This window comes from Pristiophorus japonicus, chromosome 4, assembly GCF_044704955.1.
Source record: "Pristiophorus japonicus isolate sPriJap1 chromosome 4, sPriJap1.hap1, whole genome shotgun sequence".
Lineage (NCBI taxonomy): Eukaryota > Metazoa > Chordata > Chondrichthyes > Pristiophoridae > Pristiophorus > Pristiophorus japonicus.
In genome coordinates, this window is record NC_091980.1 from 183,920,360 (window position 1) to 183,943,792 (window position 23,433).

At 44.4% G+C, this 23,433-nt stretch overlaps 1 protein-coding gene across 5 annotated transcripts in view; it reads right to left on the reverse strand.

The window, feature by feature from the left end:
• slc8a3 (solute carrier family 8 member 3) overlaps window positions 1-23,433 on the reverse strand; it is an 810,619-nt gene that overhangs the window by 269,469 nt on the left and 517,717 nt on the right. For 4 of the 5 annotated variants that reach the window (XM_070878886.1, XM_070878885.1, XM_070878888.1 and 1 more), the window contains one exon: window positions 19,114-19,131. The exons of the other annotated variant lie outside the window; for it this stretch is intronic. In XM_070878886.1, the coding sequence (XP_070734987.1) occupies window positions 19,114-19,131 (18 nt within the window). The remainder of the gene's footprint in view (window positions 1-19,113; window positions 19,132-23,433) is intronic. 5 annotated transcript variants of the gene reach the window in all.

Here is a 23,433-nt window from a genome sequence, read left to right on the forward strand (position 1 = left end):
AGCAAGCTTGAATGTCTATCTGTTGCCCCTCTTCTGGTCATCCAGAGATTCATTCAAGTGACCACACTTCATGTGCAAGCCTCATCATCATCATCATCATAGGCAGTCCCTTGGAATCAAGGAAGACTTGCTTCCACTCTTAACATGAGTCCTTAGGTGGCTGCACAGTCCAATACGAGAACCACAGTCTCTGTCACAGGTGGGACAGACAGTCATTGAGGGACGGGGTGGGGAGTCTGGTTTGCCGCATGATCCTTCCGCTTGATTTCTGCATGCTCTCGGCGACAAGACTCGAGGAGCTCAGCGCCCTCCCGAATGCACTTCCTCCACTTAGGGCGGTCTTTGGCCAGGGACTCCCAGGTGTCAGTACGGATCCAACGTGGGTAGGTTATTTGACTGTAGGGGGTCGTCACAGTTGAGTCCAACCCAATTGTCGTGGGCAGTTTCAACATCTTTCAAAATGGGTAGGAGTGCGTGCAACAAACCGATCCATAACTTGACACTAATTGGCGATAACTCGGCAGGCTCAATAGGAGAAGGTTCGTGGATGCTTATTATGGGATATGGAACTGTCACTCCTGGACTGCATCACCCTAACTGTGTATTCAGACCAGTCTATTTGAGCTTTCACGGAGCCAGCAGAAGGCTGGTATGCTGTTATAGTTGACTTTTTAATGATGCCACGGCGCCAATGTGCCACATCAAATTCTCCTCCGCACACAACGGGCTCCATCTTTCGCAGGCAGAGATCACAGCTCAGAGCTCTGCTGCTTGGTGAATATGACCTTTCAGTGTTATGAAGCATATGCTGTTGCCTTGCCCATCATCACCCTCTGGGGTAGTTTGACTTTCAGGTCAGCATCCCATGTCACCGCAGATAAACAAATTGCTTCATGCTCTGATGCATTTGATGTTCAATCTGGAAGTGACCCTGAGGTTGTGCCTGCCACTGTCCATCATCTTGCACTTCTGATTGCCTTCTCTCACCACAGAAATAAGCAGCAGTCTACTTTCTTCTGGTAAGGAACACTAAATAGTAGAAACTTATTTATCTACTTCCTCAGGTTACAAACCACAAAGACGGGTGTGGGAGCGAATGTCCGTATTACTCGAATACCTCGCTATTCACAGATTGTGAGATAGCACATGCTGGATTAAAAGTTCAAATGGTAGGATGTGTAAGACTCATTCAGCCATATTCGAATGTGTCACTTTGGTCACCTGTGTGTTATAGTAATAAAGAGTCGATTGAGGCAATAAAGCAATTTGAGGGGAGTTGAGTAGCTGGCTGTTTAGTTTACATTGTCATTCTGTTAGCATTTGTGTGTACCTTTGATATACCAGGATTTACTGGTATGTAGTGATCAAAGCATGGAATGTAGTGATCAAAGGCAAAAGATAGTATAAGAAATGTAAGGAGCACTATTTAGCGGCATACACTGGAATCGGATTGTGTGCGTCTCAAAAGCAGCAGGGTGAAGTGTGTGTCAAGGAGCTTTCATACTGGTATTGTGTAGTATGAAGTATCAATAAAGACCTGATCCTGCAGTACTACAACTGAGTGTGTGTTTAATCTGACATTTAAAGCAACAAAGCAAAAAAGAGCAAGAAAGCAGTCCAACAAAGGGTAAAGGTGCCTCTCGCTCAGAAACCCTTTAGAAGCTTACCCTTTTGTAGGTAAGCAATATGCAGAGAGGCCTTACATAAAATTAGATTAAGTTATGTTTTATACATGTGATTTTTCTATGAACATGTAATTATAGGCAATATGGAAGGGACGGTATGTATTTTTAAACCACTATTCAGCTGGTTACAACTATGTAATAGGAGAGTGGCATTCTGTTTGAGAATTCACATTGATTGTTAATAAATAACTGATTTTCAATACTTTAAGATTTAAATATATATATATATATATATATATTTCATGTACTATATGTTTGCATTCTGCTTTAAGTCACATTGTGACCGAATGAGCACAGCTCCCTGATTATTCCACAGGTCAATACAACACCGGGTGTACAATGAACTATGCAAACCAAGAAGATTCAAGATTCAGTACTTGGTCTGCACCAAGTTAACTAATCTCAGCCAAGGTTGCTAGTGGGGCACTACAATGGTGTCCTTCCCGTCCCCATCGAACTTGTAAAACAGCCACTGCATTGGCAATACTGGCAGAGTCAACCCGTGTCAAGTTCCTGTGAAGGTTGACATCCAACAGGAAAGCCATCAGTTTTCAAAAATAATACTTTTAGGATAATTTGATTGGATTTTGAAATGCTGCCCTTTTCTCTTCCGCTTCTCAGTCCGATCCACACTCTCTTTTTATCTTTATTCCCCCTTGACTCTTGACTTTTTTCTCTCTTTGATCAGCTTCAGTAATGTGCAGCTTGTGTGACAGGCAGGGTTGCTTCTGTCCAATTTTGAATCAGGCAGCCCATTTGGTGGTGGGTGGGAGGGAGGGGGGGGGTAATTTTGATATTGAAAATTGGACTGCAAAAGTCCAGTTATCTGCTGCTGCACTTCAAATTTAACATTGTGCGCTACTTGTGACTGAAACGTGTATGAATGAACCAGGTTCACATGTACGATCGGACTCATTCAAAGTGCTTCCCCGGTGTAAAACAGGAGGCAGCGGCCTGAAAATACCATTGAGCCACTTACAACCCGATTTAGCCGGCGTCCTGTTGCTGTCATCTTAGGTAAGGTCCTGACAAAGGGCAGCTGGAGCACCTGATTCAGGTGGGCGGCTATTTGTGATATGCAAATTAGAGTCCTCTGACATGCACAGGACCATAATTGTAATCTTGAGGTACCAGTGTGTGTGTGTGTGTGTGCAGTGTGCACCATCGATACTCTGTCCTTTTGTACCGGCACTGAGCGGCCTAACTAGCGGTACTCAAAAGGGACCGCTGGCGGCCATTCAAAAAACATGCAGAGGTATGTTTATCTTGTATTTTTGAGGAGAAATAGGAGGAATTGCCCACAAAAAAATACTCTGGCCTTATGCCATCTGTCCAAGGCCCGCCAGGATTTGTCTCTCCTTCCATACTCCAAATGTTAATTAGCTCCACTTAGGAGCCGGCCCATTTCCCATCATTTCCAAGTGGTGAGCTGCCTCGGAGCACTGGTTTGGCACACAAAGGAGGGCCGGGCCTCAAATAACGGCCGGGTAACTCGCACCCAAAATTTAAATCGGCCCCACTATGATTTTAACCTCCCCCAGTCCCCATCTAGTTTTGGACTGGGCAAATGCTGCAACTGTAATAACTGTCATATCATCCTGCCAGTAGCTTGTGACATACTGTGTACGAAACAGCAGTAGCCACTTGATTCAATTGCCTTGATAAAATGTACACCAAGTGGCTCCGTTGGGTGCGAAGATGAAACAGAATGCAACACGGTGGCTTGAAGAGATCATTGCTGAGTTATGTGTTACTTAAATCACTTATTTGTTTTATTCCTCAACAAAAACCAGGACGCCAATAGAACCCGGTATCAAGAGGGAAAGTCTTTCCCTGCACTAGAAACACTGAAGAGAAACTGTCTGCTTATGAAATATGTAGTGGTGCTGTAATGTGCTATCCTTGCAACAGACATTTATGGTGGATGGCCATTTGTGATATGTAAATGAGTACTCTTGGGGAAAGTCTCCTGTGTACGTTAGGTTCCTCCCTATCTCTGTAACCTCCTCCAGCCCTACAACCCCTCCAAGAATTCTGCGATGCTCCAAATCTGGCCTCTTTTGCTTCCCCGACATTTTTTGCCCCACCATTAGTGCCCGTGCCTTCAGCTGACTGATCCTGAGCTCTAGAATCCCCTCCCTAAACGTCTCTGCCTCTCTACCTCTCTCCAACTTTAAGATGTTTGTTAAAACCTACCTCTTTGACCAAGCTTCTGGGTACTTGTCCTAATACCTCCTTCTTTGTCTCGGTGTCAGTTTTCGCTTTGTCTGATTATGTTCCCGTGAAGTGCCTTGGGCGGTTTTATTATTTTAAAGGCGCTATATAAACGCTGTAGTAGGATAAATTAGCATCATTAATTAGTACGTTATCCTCAACAACACAATTATGCCCTTCAAGATCCTTAAAGTTAGGATTGATTGTTTTTGATCTATGAAAGCAAGTGTAGTGTAATTGACCATATGTGCACATCATCAGTATACTTCAATACTATGAGGACACATTACTCTAACAAAAAAATTCCTTCTAAAGTTTAGCAAGTGTCAGAGCTCTGGTTCTTGTATGAATAATAAAAATATATGCAAAAGGTCACACTGACAGCGCAGCCCCCTTTACTCTCCGCTCCAACTATTACCCAGGCAAAGTAGTGAGCAATTTGTAATATTGGATCACTCAGGCTGTAAATGAACATACTGATGTACAACTGTTGTGTATGGAGAATGAGTCAGACTGAACACTGTGAGCTCAAAGTAAAGTGTGACCGTAGTCTTTTATTGCAGGTCTCCAGAGTGCCTCTCAAATCTGTGAAGACTCCTTAAATACCTGTGCTCCCAAGGGAATATGGGATCCCTTGGGATTCCAGGTGATGAACCCTCTGGTGGCTGTACGAAGTAAAAACAGGTCCATATATATAACAACACTCCACCGCACAAAGTCAATCGTGTAAGTATTTACAATGTGAGTCGATCTGGGGCCCTTCTTGTCCTGGTTGATCGTCTTGGTGTGAAAGCTGGTTTTGTTGAATCATTTGTTGGGCCCTCACTGAGCTGCTGTGCAGCTGGCCTTGCTGGGCTGCCTGGTGTGTTGGGCCCTGCAGGGCTGCTGTGGATGATGGGTTCAGCTTTGTGGTCAACCGTGGTGCCGGTTGCCATTGGTGTGTATGTTGGGGGATCAAAAAAGATAGGGTCCAAGGTGGGTTCCTCAGGATAGTCCGTGAATCTGAGTTTGATTTGGTCCAAGTGTTTCCGGTGAATGAGTCCATTTGAAAGTTTGACCCGAAACACCCTGCTCCCCTCTTTGGCCACGACAGTGCTGGGAAGCCACTTGGGACCTTGTCCATAATTTAATACAACTACAGGATCATTGATTTCAATCTCACGTGACACATTTGCGCTATCATGGTATGCACTTTGTTGAAGCCGCCTGCTCTCTACCTGTTCATGTAGATCAGGGTGAACTAACGAGAGCCTTGTCTTAAGTGCTCTTTTCATAAGCAGTTCAGCAGGTGGGATCCCAGTGAGTGAGTGGGGTCTCGTGTGGTAGCTAAGCAGGACTCGGGATAGGCGAGTCTGCAGTGAGCCTTCAATTACCCTCTTCAAGCCTTGCTTGATGGTTTGCACTGCTCTCTGCCTGACCATTGGACGCTGGTTTAAACAGGGCGGATGTGACATGTTTGATCCCGTTACGGGTCATGAATTCTTCGAACTCAGCACTGGTAAAACATGGCCCGTTGTCGCTCACCAGGACATCGGGTAAGCTGTGAGTGGCAAAAATGTCTCACAGGCTTACAGTATTGGCAGCGGACGTGCTAGCCGATATTATCTCACATTCAATCCACTTGGAGTATGCGTCTACAACCACAAGGAACATTTTACCCAAGAACGGGCCTGCATAGTCGATGTATACCCTAGTTTGGAGGGCCAAGATCATAAACTTAGTGGCGCCTCCCTGGGTACATTGCTTAACTGCGAGCATGTATTACATCTGTAAACGCAGGACTCTAAGTCCGCATCATTGCCGGGCCACCACACATGTGATCTGGCTATCGCTTTCATCATCACGATGCCTGGGTGGGTACTGTGGAGGTCATTGATGAAGGTGTCTCTGCCCTTCTTGGGGACCACTACTCGATTGCCCCACAGAAGACAGTTTGCCTGTATAGATATTTCATCATTGCGCCGCTGGAACGGCTTTATCCCATCCTGCATTTCCACTGGGACACTGGACCAGCTCCCGTGAAGCACACAGCTTTTGACTGGAGATAATAAGGGGTCCCGGCTTGTCCAAGTTTTGATCTGCCGGGCAGTGACGGGAGATTGCTCACTCTCAAATGCTTCCATAACCATGGCTAGATCTGCGGTCTGTGCCATTTCCACCCCTGTGGTGGGCAATGGCAGCCTACTGAGAGCATCGGTGCAGTTTTCTGTGCCTGGCCTGTGGCAGATGGCGTAGTTGTATGCGGACAACGTGAGCGCCCATCTCTGGATGCGGCCAATGCGTTGGTATTTATCCCTTTACTCTCGGGAAACAGCGATATAAGTGGCTTATGGTCAGTTTCCAATTCGAATTTTAGCCCAAACAGGTATTGATACATTTTCTAAAGCTTCTTTTTCAATCATGCTGTCGGCTCTCTCAGCCTTAGACAGAATCCTGGAAGCATAAGCAGCCGGTTGTCGATTCTCAAAATCATTAGCTTGTTGCAATACACACCCGACGCCATATGACGACGCATTACATGCTAGTACCAAATGCTTACATGGATCATACTACACAAGCAATTTGTTTGAGCCTAACAATTTTCTTACTTTTACAAAGGCATTTTCTTGGCTTTCCCATTCGCCCCCTTTTCGTAGTAAGACATGCAGTGGTTCTAGCAGGGTGCTGAGACCAGGTAAGAAGTTACCAAAGTAGTTCAAAAGTCCCAGAAACGACCGCAGCTCCATCACGTTCTGTGGCCTCGGTGCGTTCTCGATTGCCTCCATCTTCGCGTTGGTGGGCCTGATGCCGTCCGCTGTAATCATCCGTCCCAAGAACTCCACTTCAGGTGCCAGGAAAAGGCACTTCAAGCATTTTAACCTGAGCCCCACGCGGTTGAGTCGACTAAGAACCTCCTCCAGGTTCTGCAGGTGCTCGGCTATGTTCCGACCTGTGACCAAGATGTCGTCCTGGAAGACCACGTTGTGTGGGACCGACTTCAGTAAACTTTCCATGTTTCTCTGGAATATCGCCGCTGCTGATCGGATTCCAAACGGGCATCTGTTATAAACAAAAAGACCTTTGTGCATGTTGATGCAGGTGAGGGCCTTTGATGATTCCTCCAATTCCTACGTCATGTAGGCTGAAGTCAGATCCAGCTTCGTGAACGTCATTCCTCCCGCCAGCGTTGCAAAGAGGTCGTCGGCCTTTGGTAGTGGGTATTGGTCCTGCAGGGAGAAATGATTGATAGTTACTTTGTAATCGCCACAGATTCTGATGGTGCCATCTTTCTTGAGACTGGGACAATAGGACTGGCCCACTCGCTGAACTCGATTGGTGAAATGATGCCCTCTCTTTGCAGCCGGTCTAGCTTGATCTCTACCCTTTCTCTCATCATGTATGGTACTGCTCTCGCCTTGTGATGGATGGGTCATGTCCCCGGAATTAGGTGGATCTGCACTTTTGCTCCTTGGAATTTCCCGATGCCTGGTTCGAACAGAGAAGGAAATTTGTTTAAGACCTGGGCACACGACATGTTGGCAGCGGGCGATAGCGTTCGGATGTTGTCCCAGTTCCAGTGTATCTTTCCCAGCCAGCTCCTGCCAGAGTGTTAGCTTGTGCACTGCTCCATCGTAGGAGATCTTTACGGTAGCACTGCTGATTACAGGAATCAGTTCTTTTGTATAAGCTCTTAGTTTCATGCAAACTGGATGTAAGACTGGCCTTGAGGCCTTGTTGCACCACAATCTTTCCAAAGTCTTTTTGCCCATGATGGACTGGCTCACGACCGTGTCCAGCTCCATTGACACTGGGAGTCCATTGAGTTCAACATTCAGCATTATCGGAGGACAATTCGTGGTGAATGTGTGTACCTCATGTACCTCTGCCTATTCGATCTGAGGCTCTGGTTCATCGTGATCCACCGTGGATCTGTCCTCCTCTGCAACATGGTGGTTTGCAGGTTTAATAGGCTTAGCAACTTGCCTGCACACTCGTTGGAGGTGTCCCATTGTTCCATAGCCCTTGCAAACATAATCTTTGAATTGGCATGAATGGAAATGATGATCATCCCCCGCAGCGCCAACAAGGTGTTAATGGCCTTGCATTCATCACCCTTGATGGTGGACTCTGCGTCATCTGCGGACGTGCAGTTGTAGGTATGTGTGACCTGCCCTGTACATTACAATTCGAAAGCAACATCACTTTGTTCACAGTACTTGTAACAGCACTTGTATGCTGAGAGATTTGCTTCGTATTGTCACTGGTGGCAATGAACGCCTGGGCTATCGCTATGGCCTCACTAAAGGTTGGGGTCTCTACAGTCAAAAGTTTGCGAAGTATGGTTTCGTGGCCGATGCCAAGTACGAAAAAGTCTCTGAGCATGTGTTTCAAATGTCCTTCAAATTTTCAATGTCCTGCAAAGCGTCTTAGCTTGTCGACATAACTCGCCACTTCCTGGCCTTCAGACGTTTTGTAGGTGTAGAACCGGTACTTCGCCATCAGAACGCTTTCCTTCGGCTTCAAATGCTCTCGGACCAGTGTGCACAAATCGTCGTACGATTTCTCCATGGGTTTTGCTGGGGTGAGCAGATTCTTCATGAGGCCATACGTTGGTGCCCCACAGACAGTGAGGAGGATTGCCTTTCGTTTGGCAGCGTTCTCTTCCCCATCTAGCTCGTTGGCCACGAAATATTGGTTGAGTCGCTCCACAAAAGTTTCCCAATCATCACCCTCCAAAAATTTCTCCAGGATGCCCACTGTTCTCTGCATCTTTGGGTTCGTTGTCTGTATCTCGTCGCCAGTTGTTGTGTATGGAGAATGAGTCAGACTGAACACTGTGAGCTTAAAGTAAAGTGTGACCTTAGTCTTTTACTGCAGGCCTCCAGAGTGCCTCTCCAACCTGTGAAGCCTCCTTAAATACCTGTGCTCCCAAGGGATTATGGGATCCCTTGGGACTCTAGGGGATTAGCCCTCTGGTGGCTGTACAGAGTAAATACAAGTCTACATATATAACAACACCACCAAAACTTCTGTGAACGTGTGAATTATTACTGGATGATATTTGTTTATGATTATTCACAGCAAAATGAATATTGACAAAGTTTAACGATTAGTGCTAGAACATGTTAAATTGAATCAGGAATTGTATATAAAGGAGTTAATGCATTGCAAATCTGGTAGATGGGGCTTGACTTATGCTTTCATACAGAGAGTTGGGAATTTGAGAGTTTTGGGTGTATGTATAATACATTCTTATGTAAATGTAAAGTTGGATTAAATTTATTTACGTTTTCCCCCCTATACCATGCATCTATGGGAAGCAGCAGGGTCAACTTTCCCCCCGGTGACATTCGAAGAAGTCTACGGTTGACTCTCATGGGCAAGACTGTGACACATGGTGCTGGGAGATGTTGACAAGGATTAAATGAGAACTCCCAGTCAACATATTTAGATACAAACTCTGGTAGTGCCCATGACAATGGGGCATCGACCACCTGGGATGGTCAGGAAACCCCTGGCTAATATTTAGCACAGGGCTTAAAGTGAGAGGACAGGTCACTGAGTTATTCTGCTTCTGCTATCTTAATACTGCATCTAGTGGGCAGTACCTGCAAACATCCTGTGGAATAGGACAGTGAGCATTCTTGAAGACTGGGGAAGACCAGAGCACAGGAATCGGCTGGTGGTAATAAGTACAATAATTGTGCTGTACAATACTGTATAGAGTTTGTAGAAAATATACAAAAGAAAGCTCATGTGGTTTCATTCAAATACCCATGACTGCGGATTTTGATAGCTCTGTACTCACTCTTATACACATCCACTGTCCTAAGTAGCAACAGACTAACAGTGAATGTACTTTATTACTTTGTAATACTTACAATCATAGAAATGTAAGCACATTTCCCGGTGGCTGATAGCACTGGCCAGTGCTATCAGCCACTGGGAAAGTTGTCGCTAGAGTTCTCCTCAACCGTCTTCTCCCTGTGGCCGAGGAGCTCCTCCCAGAATCACAGTGCAGATTTCGTCCTCCACGGGGCACAATGTACATGAGCTTTGCATCGCGATAGCTGCAGGAAAAATGCAGGGAGCAGCACTAGTCTTTATACATGGCCATTTTTGATCTTACAAAGATCTTTGACACTGTTAACCGTGAGGGTCTATGGAGCGTCCTCCTCCATTTCGGATGCCCCCAAAAGTTTGTCAACATCCTTTGCTGGCTCCATGATGACGTGCAGGCTGTGATCCTTACCAACGGATCCATTACAGACCCAATCCACGTCTGGACCGGGGTCAAACAGGGCTGTGTCATCGCTCTAATCCTCTTCTCAATCTTCCTCACTGCCATACTACACCTCACAATCAACAAGCTCCCCGCTGGAGTGGAACTAAACTACAGAACCAGTGGGAAGCTGTTTAACCTACGCCGCCTCCAAGCCAGGTCCAAGATCACCCCAACCTCTGTCGTTGAGCTACAGTACGTGGACGACACCTGCGTCTGCATACATTCTGAGGCTGAACTCCAGGTTATCGTTGATGTATTCACCGAGGCATATGAAAGCATGGGCCTTACGCTTAACATCCGTAAGACAAAGATACTCCACCAGCCTGTCCTTGCCGCACAGCACTGTCCCCCAGTCATCAAGATTCACGGCGTGACCCTTGACAACGTGGACCATTTCCAATACCTCAGAAGCCTCTTATCAACAAAAGCAGACATTGATGAGGAGAGTCAACACTGCCTCCAGTGTGCCAGTGCAGCCTTCGGCCGCCTGAAGAAAAGAGTGTTTGAAGACCAGGCCCTCAAATCTACCACCAAGTTCATGGTCTACAGGGCTGTAGTAATACCTGCCCTCCTGTATGGATCAGAGGCATAAACGATGTACAGAAGACACCTCAAGTCGCTGGAGATATATCACCAACGATGTCTCCGCAAGATCCTGCAAATCCTCTGGGAGGACAGGCGCACTAACATCAGTGTCCTTGTCCAGGCTAACATCCCCAGCATTGAAGCACTGACCACACGCAATCAGCTTCGCTGGGCAGGCCACATAATTCACATGCCAGGCACGAGGCTCCCTAAGCACATGCTTTATGCGAAGCTCCTTCACTGCAAATGAGCCAAAGGTGGGCAGCGGAAATGTTACAAGGACACCCCCAAAGCCTCCCTGATAAAGTGCGACATCACCACTGACACCTGGGAGTCCTTGGCCGAAGACTGCCCTAGGTGGGGAAAGTGCATCCGGGAGGGCGTTGAGCTCTTCGAATCTCAACGTCGAGAGCATGAAGAGTTCAAGCGCAGGCAGCGGAAGAAGCGTGCGATTAACCAGTCCCACACACTCCTTCTCTCGGCGAATATCTGTCCCACCTGTGACAGAGTCTGTGGCTCTCGTATTGGATTGTTCAGCCACCAGAGAACTCACTTCAGGAGTGGAAGCAAGTCTTCCTCGATTCCAAGGGACTGCCTATGATGATGATGATGATGAAGCACAGAAGGCATTTTAACTCATTGTACCTGTATGTGCTAGCTCCACACCAAAGCTATCTGTTCTAATCTCACTTTCTTGTTCATTCCCCGTAACGTTTCATATTTTTCTCTTTCAAATATCTATGTCAGTGTTAGCTGTGGCACAGTGGGTAGTACACTCACCTCTGAGTTAGAAGGTTGTGGTGGGTTCAAGCCCCACTCCAGGGACTTAAGCACATGAATCTACGCTGACACTCCAGTGCAGTGCTGCACTGTTGGAGGTGCCGTTTTTCGGATGAGACGTCTGCTCTCTCAGATGGACGTAAAAGATCCCATGGCACTATTTTGAAGAAGAGCTGGGCAGTATCCCCGATGTCCTGGCCAATATTTATCCCTCAATCATCATAACAAAACAGATTATCTGGTCATTTTCACATTGCTGATTGCGGGAGCTTGCTGTGTGCAAATTGCCACATTTCCCACATTCCAATAGTGACTACACTCCAAAAGTACATCACTGGCTGTAAAGCGCATTCAGACATCCAGTGGTTGTGAAAGGCACTATATAAATCCTAGTCTTTCTTTCTTTATCTAGTTCCCTCTTAAATATTGTGATTAAATTGGCTTTAATACCCACTGCGGTAGCATATTCCATATTCTGATAATCATAGAATCATGCAGGAGGCCAGTCGGCCCATCGTGCCTATGCTGACTCTCTGAAAGAGCTACTGATCAGTGCCACTCCCTGCTTGTACCCTATTGCGCTGCAAATATTTTTCCTTTTAAAGTATATATCCAATTCCCTTCTTAACGTTTTTATTAGAATCATAGAATGCTACAGCACAGAAAGAGGCCATTCGGCCCATCGAGTCTGCACTGGCTTGTTCAAAGAGCAATCCAGTTAGCCCCACTCCCCCGCTCTTTCCTCATATCCTTGCAATTTTTTCTCCTTCAAGTATTTATCCAATTCTCTTTTGAAAGCTATGATTGAATCTGTATCCACCACCCTATCAGGCAGTGCATTTCAAATCCTAACCTCTCGTTGCATAAATACGTTTTTACTTATGTCGCCTCTGGTTCTTTTGCCAATCACCTTAAATCTCTGCTCTCTCGTTATCGACCATTCAGCCATTGGAAACAGTTTCTCTTTAGTTACTCTATCTAAAGCCTTCATGATTTTAAACACCTCTATCAAATCTCCTCAGCCTTCTCTCTGAGGAGAACAGCTCCACGTCTCCAGAGTAACCACATAACTGTAATCCCTTGCCCCTGGAACCATTCTAGTAATTCTCTTCAGTACCCTCTTCTAAAGCCTTCACACCGTTCCTAATGTGTGGTGCCCAGAATTGTACACAATATTCCAACTGGGGCCGAACTAGTGTTTTATACAGGTTTAGGTGGAGATAAGGAATAATAAGGGGAAAAAGTCACTGGTGGGCGTAGTCTATAGGCCCCCTAACAGTAGCAACTCTGTTGGTCGGAGAATAAACCAGGAAATAGTGGTGGCTTGTGAAATGGGAACTGCAATAATCATGGGTGATTTTAACCTCCATATTGATTGGACAAATCAAATTGGTCAGGGTAGTCTTGAGGAGGAGTTCATAGAGTGCATAAGGGACGGGTGGCTCAAGCAGTATGTAACGGAACCAACCAGGGGGCAGGCTATCTTAGATCTGGTCCTGTGTAATGCGAAAGGATTAATAAACAATCTCCCAGTAAAGGATCCCCTTGGAATGAGTGATCATAGCATGGTTGAATTTCAAATTCAGATGGAAGGTGAGAAAGTTGGATCTCTAACCAGCGTACTAAGATTAAATAAAGGAGACTATGAAGGTACGAGGGCAGAATTGGTTAAAGTGGACTGGGAAAATGGATTAAAAAGTGTAGGACAGTTGATGAACTGTGGTGTACATTTAAGGAGCTATTTCACAACTCTCAAGAAAAATATATTTCCAATGGGGACGAAAGGGTGTAAGAGAAAAGATAGCCATCCGTGGCTAACTAAAGAAATAAAGGACAGTATCCAATTAAAAACAAGGGCATACAAAGTGGTCAAAACTAGTGGGAGGACAGAAGATTGGGAAGCTTTTAAAAGCCAACAAAGAATAACGAAAAAAATGATAAAGAAAGGGAAGATGAACAATGAAAAGTAAACTAGCGCAAAATATAAAAACAGATAGCAAGATTTTCTATAGGTATATAAAAAGGAAAAAAGGGTGGCTGAAGTAAATGATGGTCTCTTAGAGGATGAGACCGGGGAATTAGTAATGGGGAACATGGAGATGGCAGAAACTCTAAACAAGTACTTTGTATCAGTCTTTACGGTAGAGGACACTAACAATATTCCAACAGTGGATAGTCAAGGGGCTATTGCGGGGGTGGGGGGAGGGGGGGTAACTTAATACAATCACAATGACTAAGGAAGTGATACTCAGTAAGATGATGGGACTAAAGGCAGATAAATCCCCTGGACCTGATGGCTTGCATCCTAGGGTCTTAAGAGAAGTAACAGCAGGGATTGTGGATGCATTGGTTGTAATTTACCAAAATTCCCTGGATTCTGGGAAGGTCCCAGCAGATTAGAAAACTGCAAATGTAATGCTCCTATTTAAAAAAGGAGGCAGACAAAAAGCAGGAGTCTGTAGACCAGTTAGCCTAAGTTGGGAAAAAGTTGGAGTCCATTATTAAAGAAGCAGTAGCAGGACATTTGGAAAAGCAAAATTCAGTCAGGCAGAGTCAGCATGGATTTATGAAGGGAAAGTCTTGTTTGACAAATTTGCTGGAATTCTTTGAGGATGTAACGAAGGGGGTGGATAAAGGGGAACCAATGGATGTGGTGTATTTGGACTTCCCAATGCACTTGACAAGGTGCCACATAAAAAGTTACTGCACAAGATAAAAGTTCACGGGTTTGGGGATAATATATTAGCATGGATAGAGGATTGGCTAACTAAGAGAAAACAGAGAGTCGGGATAAATGGTTCATTCTCTGGTTGGCAACCAGTTACTAGTGGGGTGCCGCGAGGATCAGTGCTGGGACCCCAACTATTTACAATCTATATTAACGACTTGGAAGAAGGGACTGAGTGTAAAGTAGCCAAGTTTGCTGATGATACAAAGATGGTAGGAAAAGCTATGTGTGAGGAGGATACAAAAGATCTGCAAAAGGACATAGACAGGCTAAGTGAGTGGGCAAAGATTTGGCAGATGGAGTATAATGTGGAAAGTGTGAGGTCATGCACTTTGGCAGAAAAAAAAATCAAAGAGCAAGTTATTATTTAAATGGAGAAAGATTGCAAAGTGCTGCAGTACAGCTGGACCTGGGGGTACTTGGGCATGAAACACAAAAGGATAGTATGCATGTACAGCAAGGGATCATGAAGGCCAATGGAATCTTGGCTTTTATTGCAAAGGAGATGGGGTATAAAAGCAGGGAAGTCTTGCTACAGCTATACAGGGTATTGGTGAGGCCACACCTGGGATACTGCGTGCAGTTTTGGTTTTCATATTTCCGAAAGAATATACTTGCTTTGGAGGCAGTTCAGAGAAGGTTCACTAGGTTGATTCCGGAGATGAGGGGGTTGACTTATGGGGCAAGGTTGAGCAGGTTGGGCCTCTACTCATTGGAATTCAGAAGAATGAGAGGTGGTCTTATTGAAACTTATAAAATTATGAGGGGGCTTGACAAGGTGGATGTAGAAATGATGTTTCCACTGATGGGGGAGACTAGAACTAGGGGGCATAGAATAAGGGGCCGCTCATTTAAAACAGAGATGAGGAGGAATTTCTTCTCTCAGAGGGTTGTAAATCTGTGGAATTCGCTGCCTCAGAGAGTTGTGGAAGCTGGGACATTGAATAAATTTAAGACAGAAATAGACAGTTTCTTAAACCATAAGGGATAAGAGGTTATGGGGAGCGGGCAGGGAAGTGGAGCTGAGTCCATGATCAGATCACCCATGATCTTATTGAATGGCAGAGCAGGCTCGAGGGGCCGTATGGCCTACTCCTGTTCCTATTTTATATGTTCTTATGTTTATAACTTCCTGGCTTTTGCACTTGATGTCTCTATTTATAAATCCTCGGATCCCCATATGCTTTATTAACCTGTCCTGCCACCTTCAAAGATTTGCGCACAAACACCCCAGGTCTCTCTGTTCTTGCACCACCTTTAAAATTGTACCATTTAATATGCATGGACTCTCCTCATTCTTCCTACCAAAATGCATCACCTCACACTTTTCTGCATTGAATTTCATCTGCCATGTGTTTGCCCATTCCACCAATCTGTCTATGTCCTCTTGAAGTCTATTCCTATATTCCTCACTGTTTACTACACTTCCAGGTTTTGTATCATCTGCAAATTTTGAAATTGGGCCCTGTAACCATGCCCCCTCTTCCGCCCCCCCCCCTCCCCACGTCCAAGTCATCAATGTATATCAAAAACAGCAGAGGTCCTAGTATTGAAACATGGGGAACATCATTGTAAACCTCCCTCCAGTCCCAAAACCGCCATTCATCACAACTCTCTGTTTTCTATCCCTTAGCCAGTTTTGTATCCATGCTGCTACTGCATCTTTTATCCCATGAACTTCAATATTGCTAACAAGCCTAATATGTGGTACTTTTGGAAGTCCATATACACAAATCAACTGCACTGCCCTCAACCACCTTTTCTGTTACCTCATCAAAAAACACAATCAAGATAGCGAAACATGATTTGCTTCACACATCCATGCTGGCTCTCCTTTATTAGTGCATGCTTGTCCAAGTGGCTGTTCATTTTCTCCTGGATTGTGGTTTCTAAAAAGTTTGCTAGCATTGGTCTTAAACTATTGAATCTGCTTCCACCACTCTTTCAGGCATTCAGATCATAACAAATTCCTGCATACAAAAAATGTTTCCTAATGGGTGGTGCTGAAGGACTGGAGGATTGTAAATATTGCACTTTTATTCAAAAAATGGGAGAAGAATAAACCTGGCAATTACAGGCCAGTCAGTTTAACGTCAATTCCTCTCAGCATTTGCTGTCAAGCCCTCTCAGAATCTTATATTTTTCAATGAGATCACCTCTCATTCTTCGAAACTCCAGAAAGTATAGGCCCAATCTACTCAATCTCGCCTCATAGGACAACCCTCTCATCCCAGAAATTAATCTAGTGAACCTTCATTGCACCATCTCTAAGCCAAGTATATCCTATCTTAGGTACAGAGATCAAAACTGTGCACAATACTCCAGGCGTGGTCCCGAGGCCCTGTACAGGTGCAGTAAGACTTCCTTATATACCATTTGCCTTCCTAACTGCTTGCTGTACCTGCATGCTGATCTTCTGCGTTTCATGTACAAGAACATCAATATTTAATAGTTTCTCACTATTTAAAAAATATTCTGTTTTTCTATTCTTCCTACCAAAGTGAATAACCTCACATTTCCCACATTATATTCCATCTGCTCCCATCTTGCCCACTCACTTAACCTGTCTTTGTGACCTCCTCACAGCTTACTTTTCAGCTAGCTTTGTAACATTAGCAAACTTAGATACATTACACTCATTCCCTTCATGTAAGTCATTAATATAGATTGTAAATAGCTGAAGCCCCAGCATTGATCCTTGCGGCACCCCACTGCTAACAGCCGTCCCAGCTGAAAATTACTTTTTATTCCTATATTCTGTTTTCTGTTCTTTAATCAATCCTCTATCCATACTAATAGATTACCCCCAGCCTCATAAGCCCTTACCTTGTGCAACAACATTCCGTGTGGCACCTTATCGAATGCCTTTTGAAAATCCAAATATACTACATCCACTGGTTTCCCTTTATCTACCCTGCTAGTTACATCCTCAAAAAACTCTAATAGATTTGTCAAACACGATTTCCCTTTCATAAAACCATGTTGACTCTGTCTAATCCTATTATGAATTCCTAAGTGTCCTGTTACCACTTCCTTAATAATGGATTCCAGCATTTTCCTGACAACTGATTCCTCCTTCCAAAATGCATCACTTCACATTTCAATCCATTGAACAAAAACATTTCTTTTGATCTCCACCTTTTGTCTCTAGAGCTAATCTTAAATTTATAACCCTCAGTTACAAATGCACCATAGTTGAGGGAAAGAGTTGGAAATAATTACATCTGGCATAGTTACAAAAAGGAAATCACCTGGATTGTTCTCAATATGAAAAGGCTGGTCTTGCTCTTGAAAAGAGGTATGTTCCCATCTTCACCTGCCTTTCCTCTGCTGCAGCCTGGCCGAGAGGTCATGAAGCTCATAACATATATTGCTAGATAACTTGAGCGGCAGGCCTGGCTGGTGTCCCCACAGCCACGGAGATGAAAAGCAAGAAATCTAAATCTATTCTATTGGATTGGCTTTCAGAATGCATTTCGACATAGTTCACGCAGAATAACTCAACAAAGAAAAATGTTGTTTTCAATTAAGCCTCTCTCTATATATGTATTTCATGCAGGGATGAAATCATTGAGTTGTGTAATGTATAGCACCAAAACAAGTATACAGGAGACCAGAGGTACTAGCATTGGAATCCATTCACTACATCATTCATTGAGGTATGAATTGCACAATGAACAAGCCATTATTCACAGTCTGACTTATTCCAAACCACCGTCTTCTAGGAAAAGACCAGCATTATGAATCAGAACGAAACAATGATACAAAGACCGGTGAGGAGGAAGCACAACAGGACTAAATAATCCAGGAATGTAAATGAAGATCTCAAGAGGATTTTAATGCTTTTTCGGTTGATATCGTGTGGTGTAGTAGTATAACAAATATGTCAATGTGACATTCATTTGTCGGCTATTTTAAGGCTGTAGTTAACCCATTTAAAATAAACTAATCTCTTGCTTATAGTGCAATTTCAACCCACTGTGACTCATGAGTCACTCTAGGAGATAAATACTGAGAATATAGGACTGTACCTAAATAAATTATAATCTTGGCATTTTGGGTTATACTTTCATAAGAAACATTTTCTTTAATTACACATGCATATTATAGTCACATCTACACCTGGTTAGGTAGAGTCCACGTTATAGACAACTGTATATAATCAGTGGGAATATTGCATTGAAGCAGGCAATGTAAATGGTTTCAAGAGACAATTAGATACATTTCGGGAAGTAGAAGGGATTGATTGATATGGTGACAAGTCATGGGGGTGAGATTGAGCGGTGAGAAAGTATTTTTTATTGGATCTATTTTTTTTTCCTGCTCCCAAAAGATTATTATGTCTTTAATTGGCCTTTCTATGGTCTACCCTTCAATTTGTTCTACCCTATAGAAGCCTGGCAGCCGATCACAGAATAGCACTGATGGCTGCGTTAAGTTCACTGCTGAGGCCTAGCCACCATCCCAGCTAAAGAAGGAAGAAACATGGCAGTGCATGACAGAAGACTGGAGTGTCCCACTCTCTCAGCTGAACCTGAAGCAGTATGGCAGTACCAAACAACACACGGCTCTCTTTCTGAAGGAGACAGATTCTGATGGCGAGAGACATCAATGGAAATTTTACAAACCTTTGTCTTAATTTGCTCATTTCTTTCTTCTAATCTTAATATAAAGTATTAGCTAGACATGGTTGAAACCGATGTCTTGCTTCTCAAAATATATATATAAACTCCAATCTTTTAAAAAGGAATCACTTTTCTGCCAGAACTTTCACCTCCAAAACAGATCTCCATGTACATTCATGCAGAATGGGTAAAAAAATTACATTAGGAAAAAAACAGGAAAAATCTGCTTACCCTGTGCCAACAAGAGTGCTGTGGGGAAAGAGAAGGAAGAGAGAAAGGATCAAATCTCAGGTGTAATTATTAACATCTTTCCATTTTGCTTGGAACAAAAGAGCTGGGCTGCAGCTAGAAATCACTCAACTCATCTCATCTCCCTGGCTTGAAACGTTTGCCATTTTAATCCAGTTTTCATTGTTGTGATCTTTGCACAGCATATATTAAAATATATTTTATTAGCACACCCAAAATAGTGCCTTAAGGATATGGAACAGAAATAAATATATTTAACTTACGCCATTATGCAATATGATTACATCCTGACCAAGGCATAAAGCATTTTACATTTGAATTGGGACATATTTCATAGCTAGCTGTTAAATGTGTCCCCAGTTACTTTGAGATGCTTTTTATTGTTGTGACTTTTGCACAGCATATATTAAAATATACCCATGTGCTTATCGTGGATGATGGCATCAACATCATGGCCCTGACAGAAACTTGGCTGAAGGGCGATGACACCTTACTCTTAAATGAAAGCTTCCCCGCCTGGCTATACTGTCTACCACTTGCCCCACCCAGACCGCTGTGGTGGCGGTGTAACTCTCATCACCAAATCACACCTTGGTCTGTCCCCCTACTCCTCCAGCACTTTCTCCTCCTTTGAGCATCTCACCTTATTCCACCCCTCTCACCTCTCATTTAAAATTTTCGTTCTTTACCACCCACCCAAGTACCATAAAAATGTTATTACCGAGATATCTTCACTGCTTTCCCCCCTCAGTCTCTGCACCGAGCGACTTCTCATCCTCGGTGATTTCAACCTCCATCTCAATTCATCATGCTCTCTCTCCTCTGACATGTCTCCAATTAATGTCTTCCTCCATAAAAACTCCCTAACCCATATTCACGGCCATCCCCTCAATCTTGCCATCTCTCATGGCCTCGCTACTCCCATTGTGTCAATCATAGCTAAGGCCATCTCTGATCACTTCCTCATATCGCTCTCCACCCACATCCCCTTTCCATGTTGCCCCCCCCCCGTCACCAACACGACCTCCTTCTGTGCCTACCCTTAGAAAAAACTCTCTCCCGACTTTCTTACAACTGCGCTTTTGAACTCCCGACTGCCAGCCTTTGGCCCTCATTCACCATGACATTTCTGCAGCTACCGATCTGCTCAATCACACCCTCTCCACCACCTTTGATGCCCTCATACCTATTAAAATAATTACTCTCTCTCGTCCTCGCCGTTCCCCCGGTATAGCCCTGATCTAGCCTCCCTCAAGTCCAAGGGACGCAGACTTGGAAAGATATGGCGGACACTGGTTTAGCAATTCACCGACAGATCTGTATAACATAAAGCACTATCGGGTCCTGCTCTCATCTGCCAAAATCGCTCACTATTCCAGAATCATTCTGGAATGCAAAGATAAACCCCGGCTTCTATTCTCCACTGCTAACCATTTCTTAAAACCCCTCTCCCCAGACAATAAGTGTGAGGAGCTCATGGACTTCTTCGTCATCCATTCGGCCACCTCTGCCTCTTCCCTTCCTTCCCCTAGCCCATCAGGCCAAACTTCCTCTAAGTAAGCCCTCTGCCCTAGCCCTGATCTCACATCTTTCTCCAGTTTCTCTCCGATCTCCCTTCATGACCTTTCCGAGCTCATCCTGTCCATGAGACCCACTTCCTGCTCCCTTGACCCTATTCCCACCAAACTGCTGATCACCCAACTTCCTTTTCTGGCTCCCATGTTAGCTGACATTGTTAACGGTTCTCTCTCCTCAGGTACTGCCCCCCTCTCCCTCAAATCTGCCATCATCACCCCTCTCCTCAAAAGAACAACCCTCGACCCCTCCAGCCTTGCAAACTACCTCCCCAGCTCTAACCTCCCTTTCCTCTCCAAAGTCCTTGAAAGTATTATCGCCTCCCAAATCCGTGCCCATCTTTCCCGCAATTCCATGTTTGAATCCCTCCAATCCGATTTCCTCGCCTGCCACAGTACCGAAACGGCTCTCATCAAAGTCACAAATGATATCTTTTGTGACTGTGACAAAGGCAAACTATCCCTCCTCGTCCTTCTTGACTTGTCTGCAGCCTTTGACATGGTTGACCACTCCATCCTTCTCCAACGCTTCTGCACCATTGTCCAGCTGGGTGGGACTGCACTCGCCTGTTTCCACTCTTATCTATCTAATCATAGCCAGAGAATCATCTGCAACAGCTTCTCTTGCCGCCACCACATCATTACCTCTGGTGTCCCCCAAGGATCTAACCTTGGCCCCCTCCTATTTTTCATCTACATTATACCCCTTGGCGACAACATCCAAAAACACAGCGTCAGTTTCCACATGTACGCTGATAACACCCAGCTCTACCTCACGACCACTTCTCTCGACCCCACCACCATCTCTAAATTGTCAGACTGCTTATCTGACATTTAGTTCTGGATGAGCAGAAATTTTCTCCAATTGAATATTGGGACAATCGAAGCCATTGTTTTCGGTCCTGACCACAAACTTCATTCCCTAGACACTGACTCCATCACTCTCCCCAACATTTGTCTGAGGCTGAACCAGACTGTTTGCAACCTTGGTGTCATATTTGACCCTGAAATGAGCTTTCGACCACATAACCTCAGCATAACTAAGACCATCTATTTTCACCTCAGTAACATTGCCTATCTCTGCCCTTGCCTCAGCTCATCTGCTGCTAAAGTCCTCACCCAAGCCTTTGTTATCTCTAGACTTGACTATCTCTGTAATCTCCTCCATAAAGACAGTTGGTCAAAGTGGTAGGTTTAAGGAGTGTCTTAAACGATGAGAGAGAGAGGTGGACAGGTGGAGAGGTCTGCGGAGGAAATTCCAAAGCTAAGGGCCTAGATGGCTGAAGGTGCAGCCGGCAATAGTGAGGCGAGGAAGTGGGGTTATGAACAGAGTTGTCCTGTTCACTCATCACTCCTGTGCTCGCTGATCTACTTTGGCTCCTGGTGAAGCAACATCTCGATTTTAAAATTCTCATCCTTGTTTTGAAATCCCTCCATGGTTTTGCACATCCCTATTTCTGTAATCTGCTCCAGCCCTACAACCCTCCGAGATATCTGCGCTCCTCTAATTCTGGCCTCTTGAGCATCCCCGATTTTAATCACTCCACCATTGGCGACCGTGCCTTCAGCAGACTAGGCCCCAAGCTCTGGAATTCCCTCCCTAAAACCTTTCCGCCTCTCTACTCTTCTTTCCTCCTTTAAGATCTTCCTTAAAACCTACCAGTTTGACCAAGCTCTTTTTGTGGCTCGATGTCAAATTTTGTTTTTTAACGATCCTGTGAAGCGCCCTGGGAGGTTTAACGATGTTGAAGGCGCTATATAAATACAAGTTATTTTTGTGTTGTTGTTGAACGCAGAGTTCTCAGCTGGATGAGGGGACAGAGATAGGATGGTGGGATTTGAACATGGGGATGAGAATTTTAAATTCGAGGCATTGCTGGACCAGGAGCCAATGCAGGCCAGCGAGCACAGGGGTGATGGGTGAACGGGGTTTGGTGTGGGTTCGGATATGGGCAGCAGAGTTTTGCATGATCTCAAGTTTAGATAGGGTGGAAGATGGGAGGTAACAAAAATATGGAAGGAGGGTTTCGGCAATAGATGGACTAAGATAGGCAATATTATGGGGGTGGAAGTAAATGAATTGTGTGATGGACAGGACATAAATGTATAAAATTGTTAATACCCATAGAATTAGACTTCTAATTGGATATTATTTTCAAGTTCACTGATGCAATAGCCTGACAATATTCTATGTTCTGAACATTATCAACAGACTGCATCATAAAGGAAACAGTTTAACTGGTCGTTCATCTAATTGCCGTTAGTGTGATGCTTCTGGTACAGAATGACTGGCAGATTGCATATATTATAGTCACTTCATTTCAAAGTCATTAGATTCCATGGAGCATGATATGATAAGGCACAATATTAAAATGCAAAGTGTATAATTGGGGAAAATTGGGATCAGGATTACACATGTTACAAATATTCTCAGATCAGGATATCTGCACAATGAGGATGAGGGAAAAGTTATCCCACATACTGGAACTTGGCTTTGGAACACAAATCTCAATTGGATCAAACAAACGTTTATTCAGAGTGGCGTCTGAATTTCTAACAGTGCACTGCAATCATTGGATCTTGTGTCCAGCAATGAACGAACAATACACCACCTCCAAGGATCTGTTCCACATGAAATAAAGCATTCCTACATAGTCTTTGTAATGCTTTTTGTAGCAACAGTTTGCTGTGCACAGGGAATAGACAATGAGTAAACAGAAAACCATGG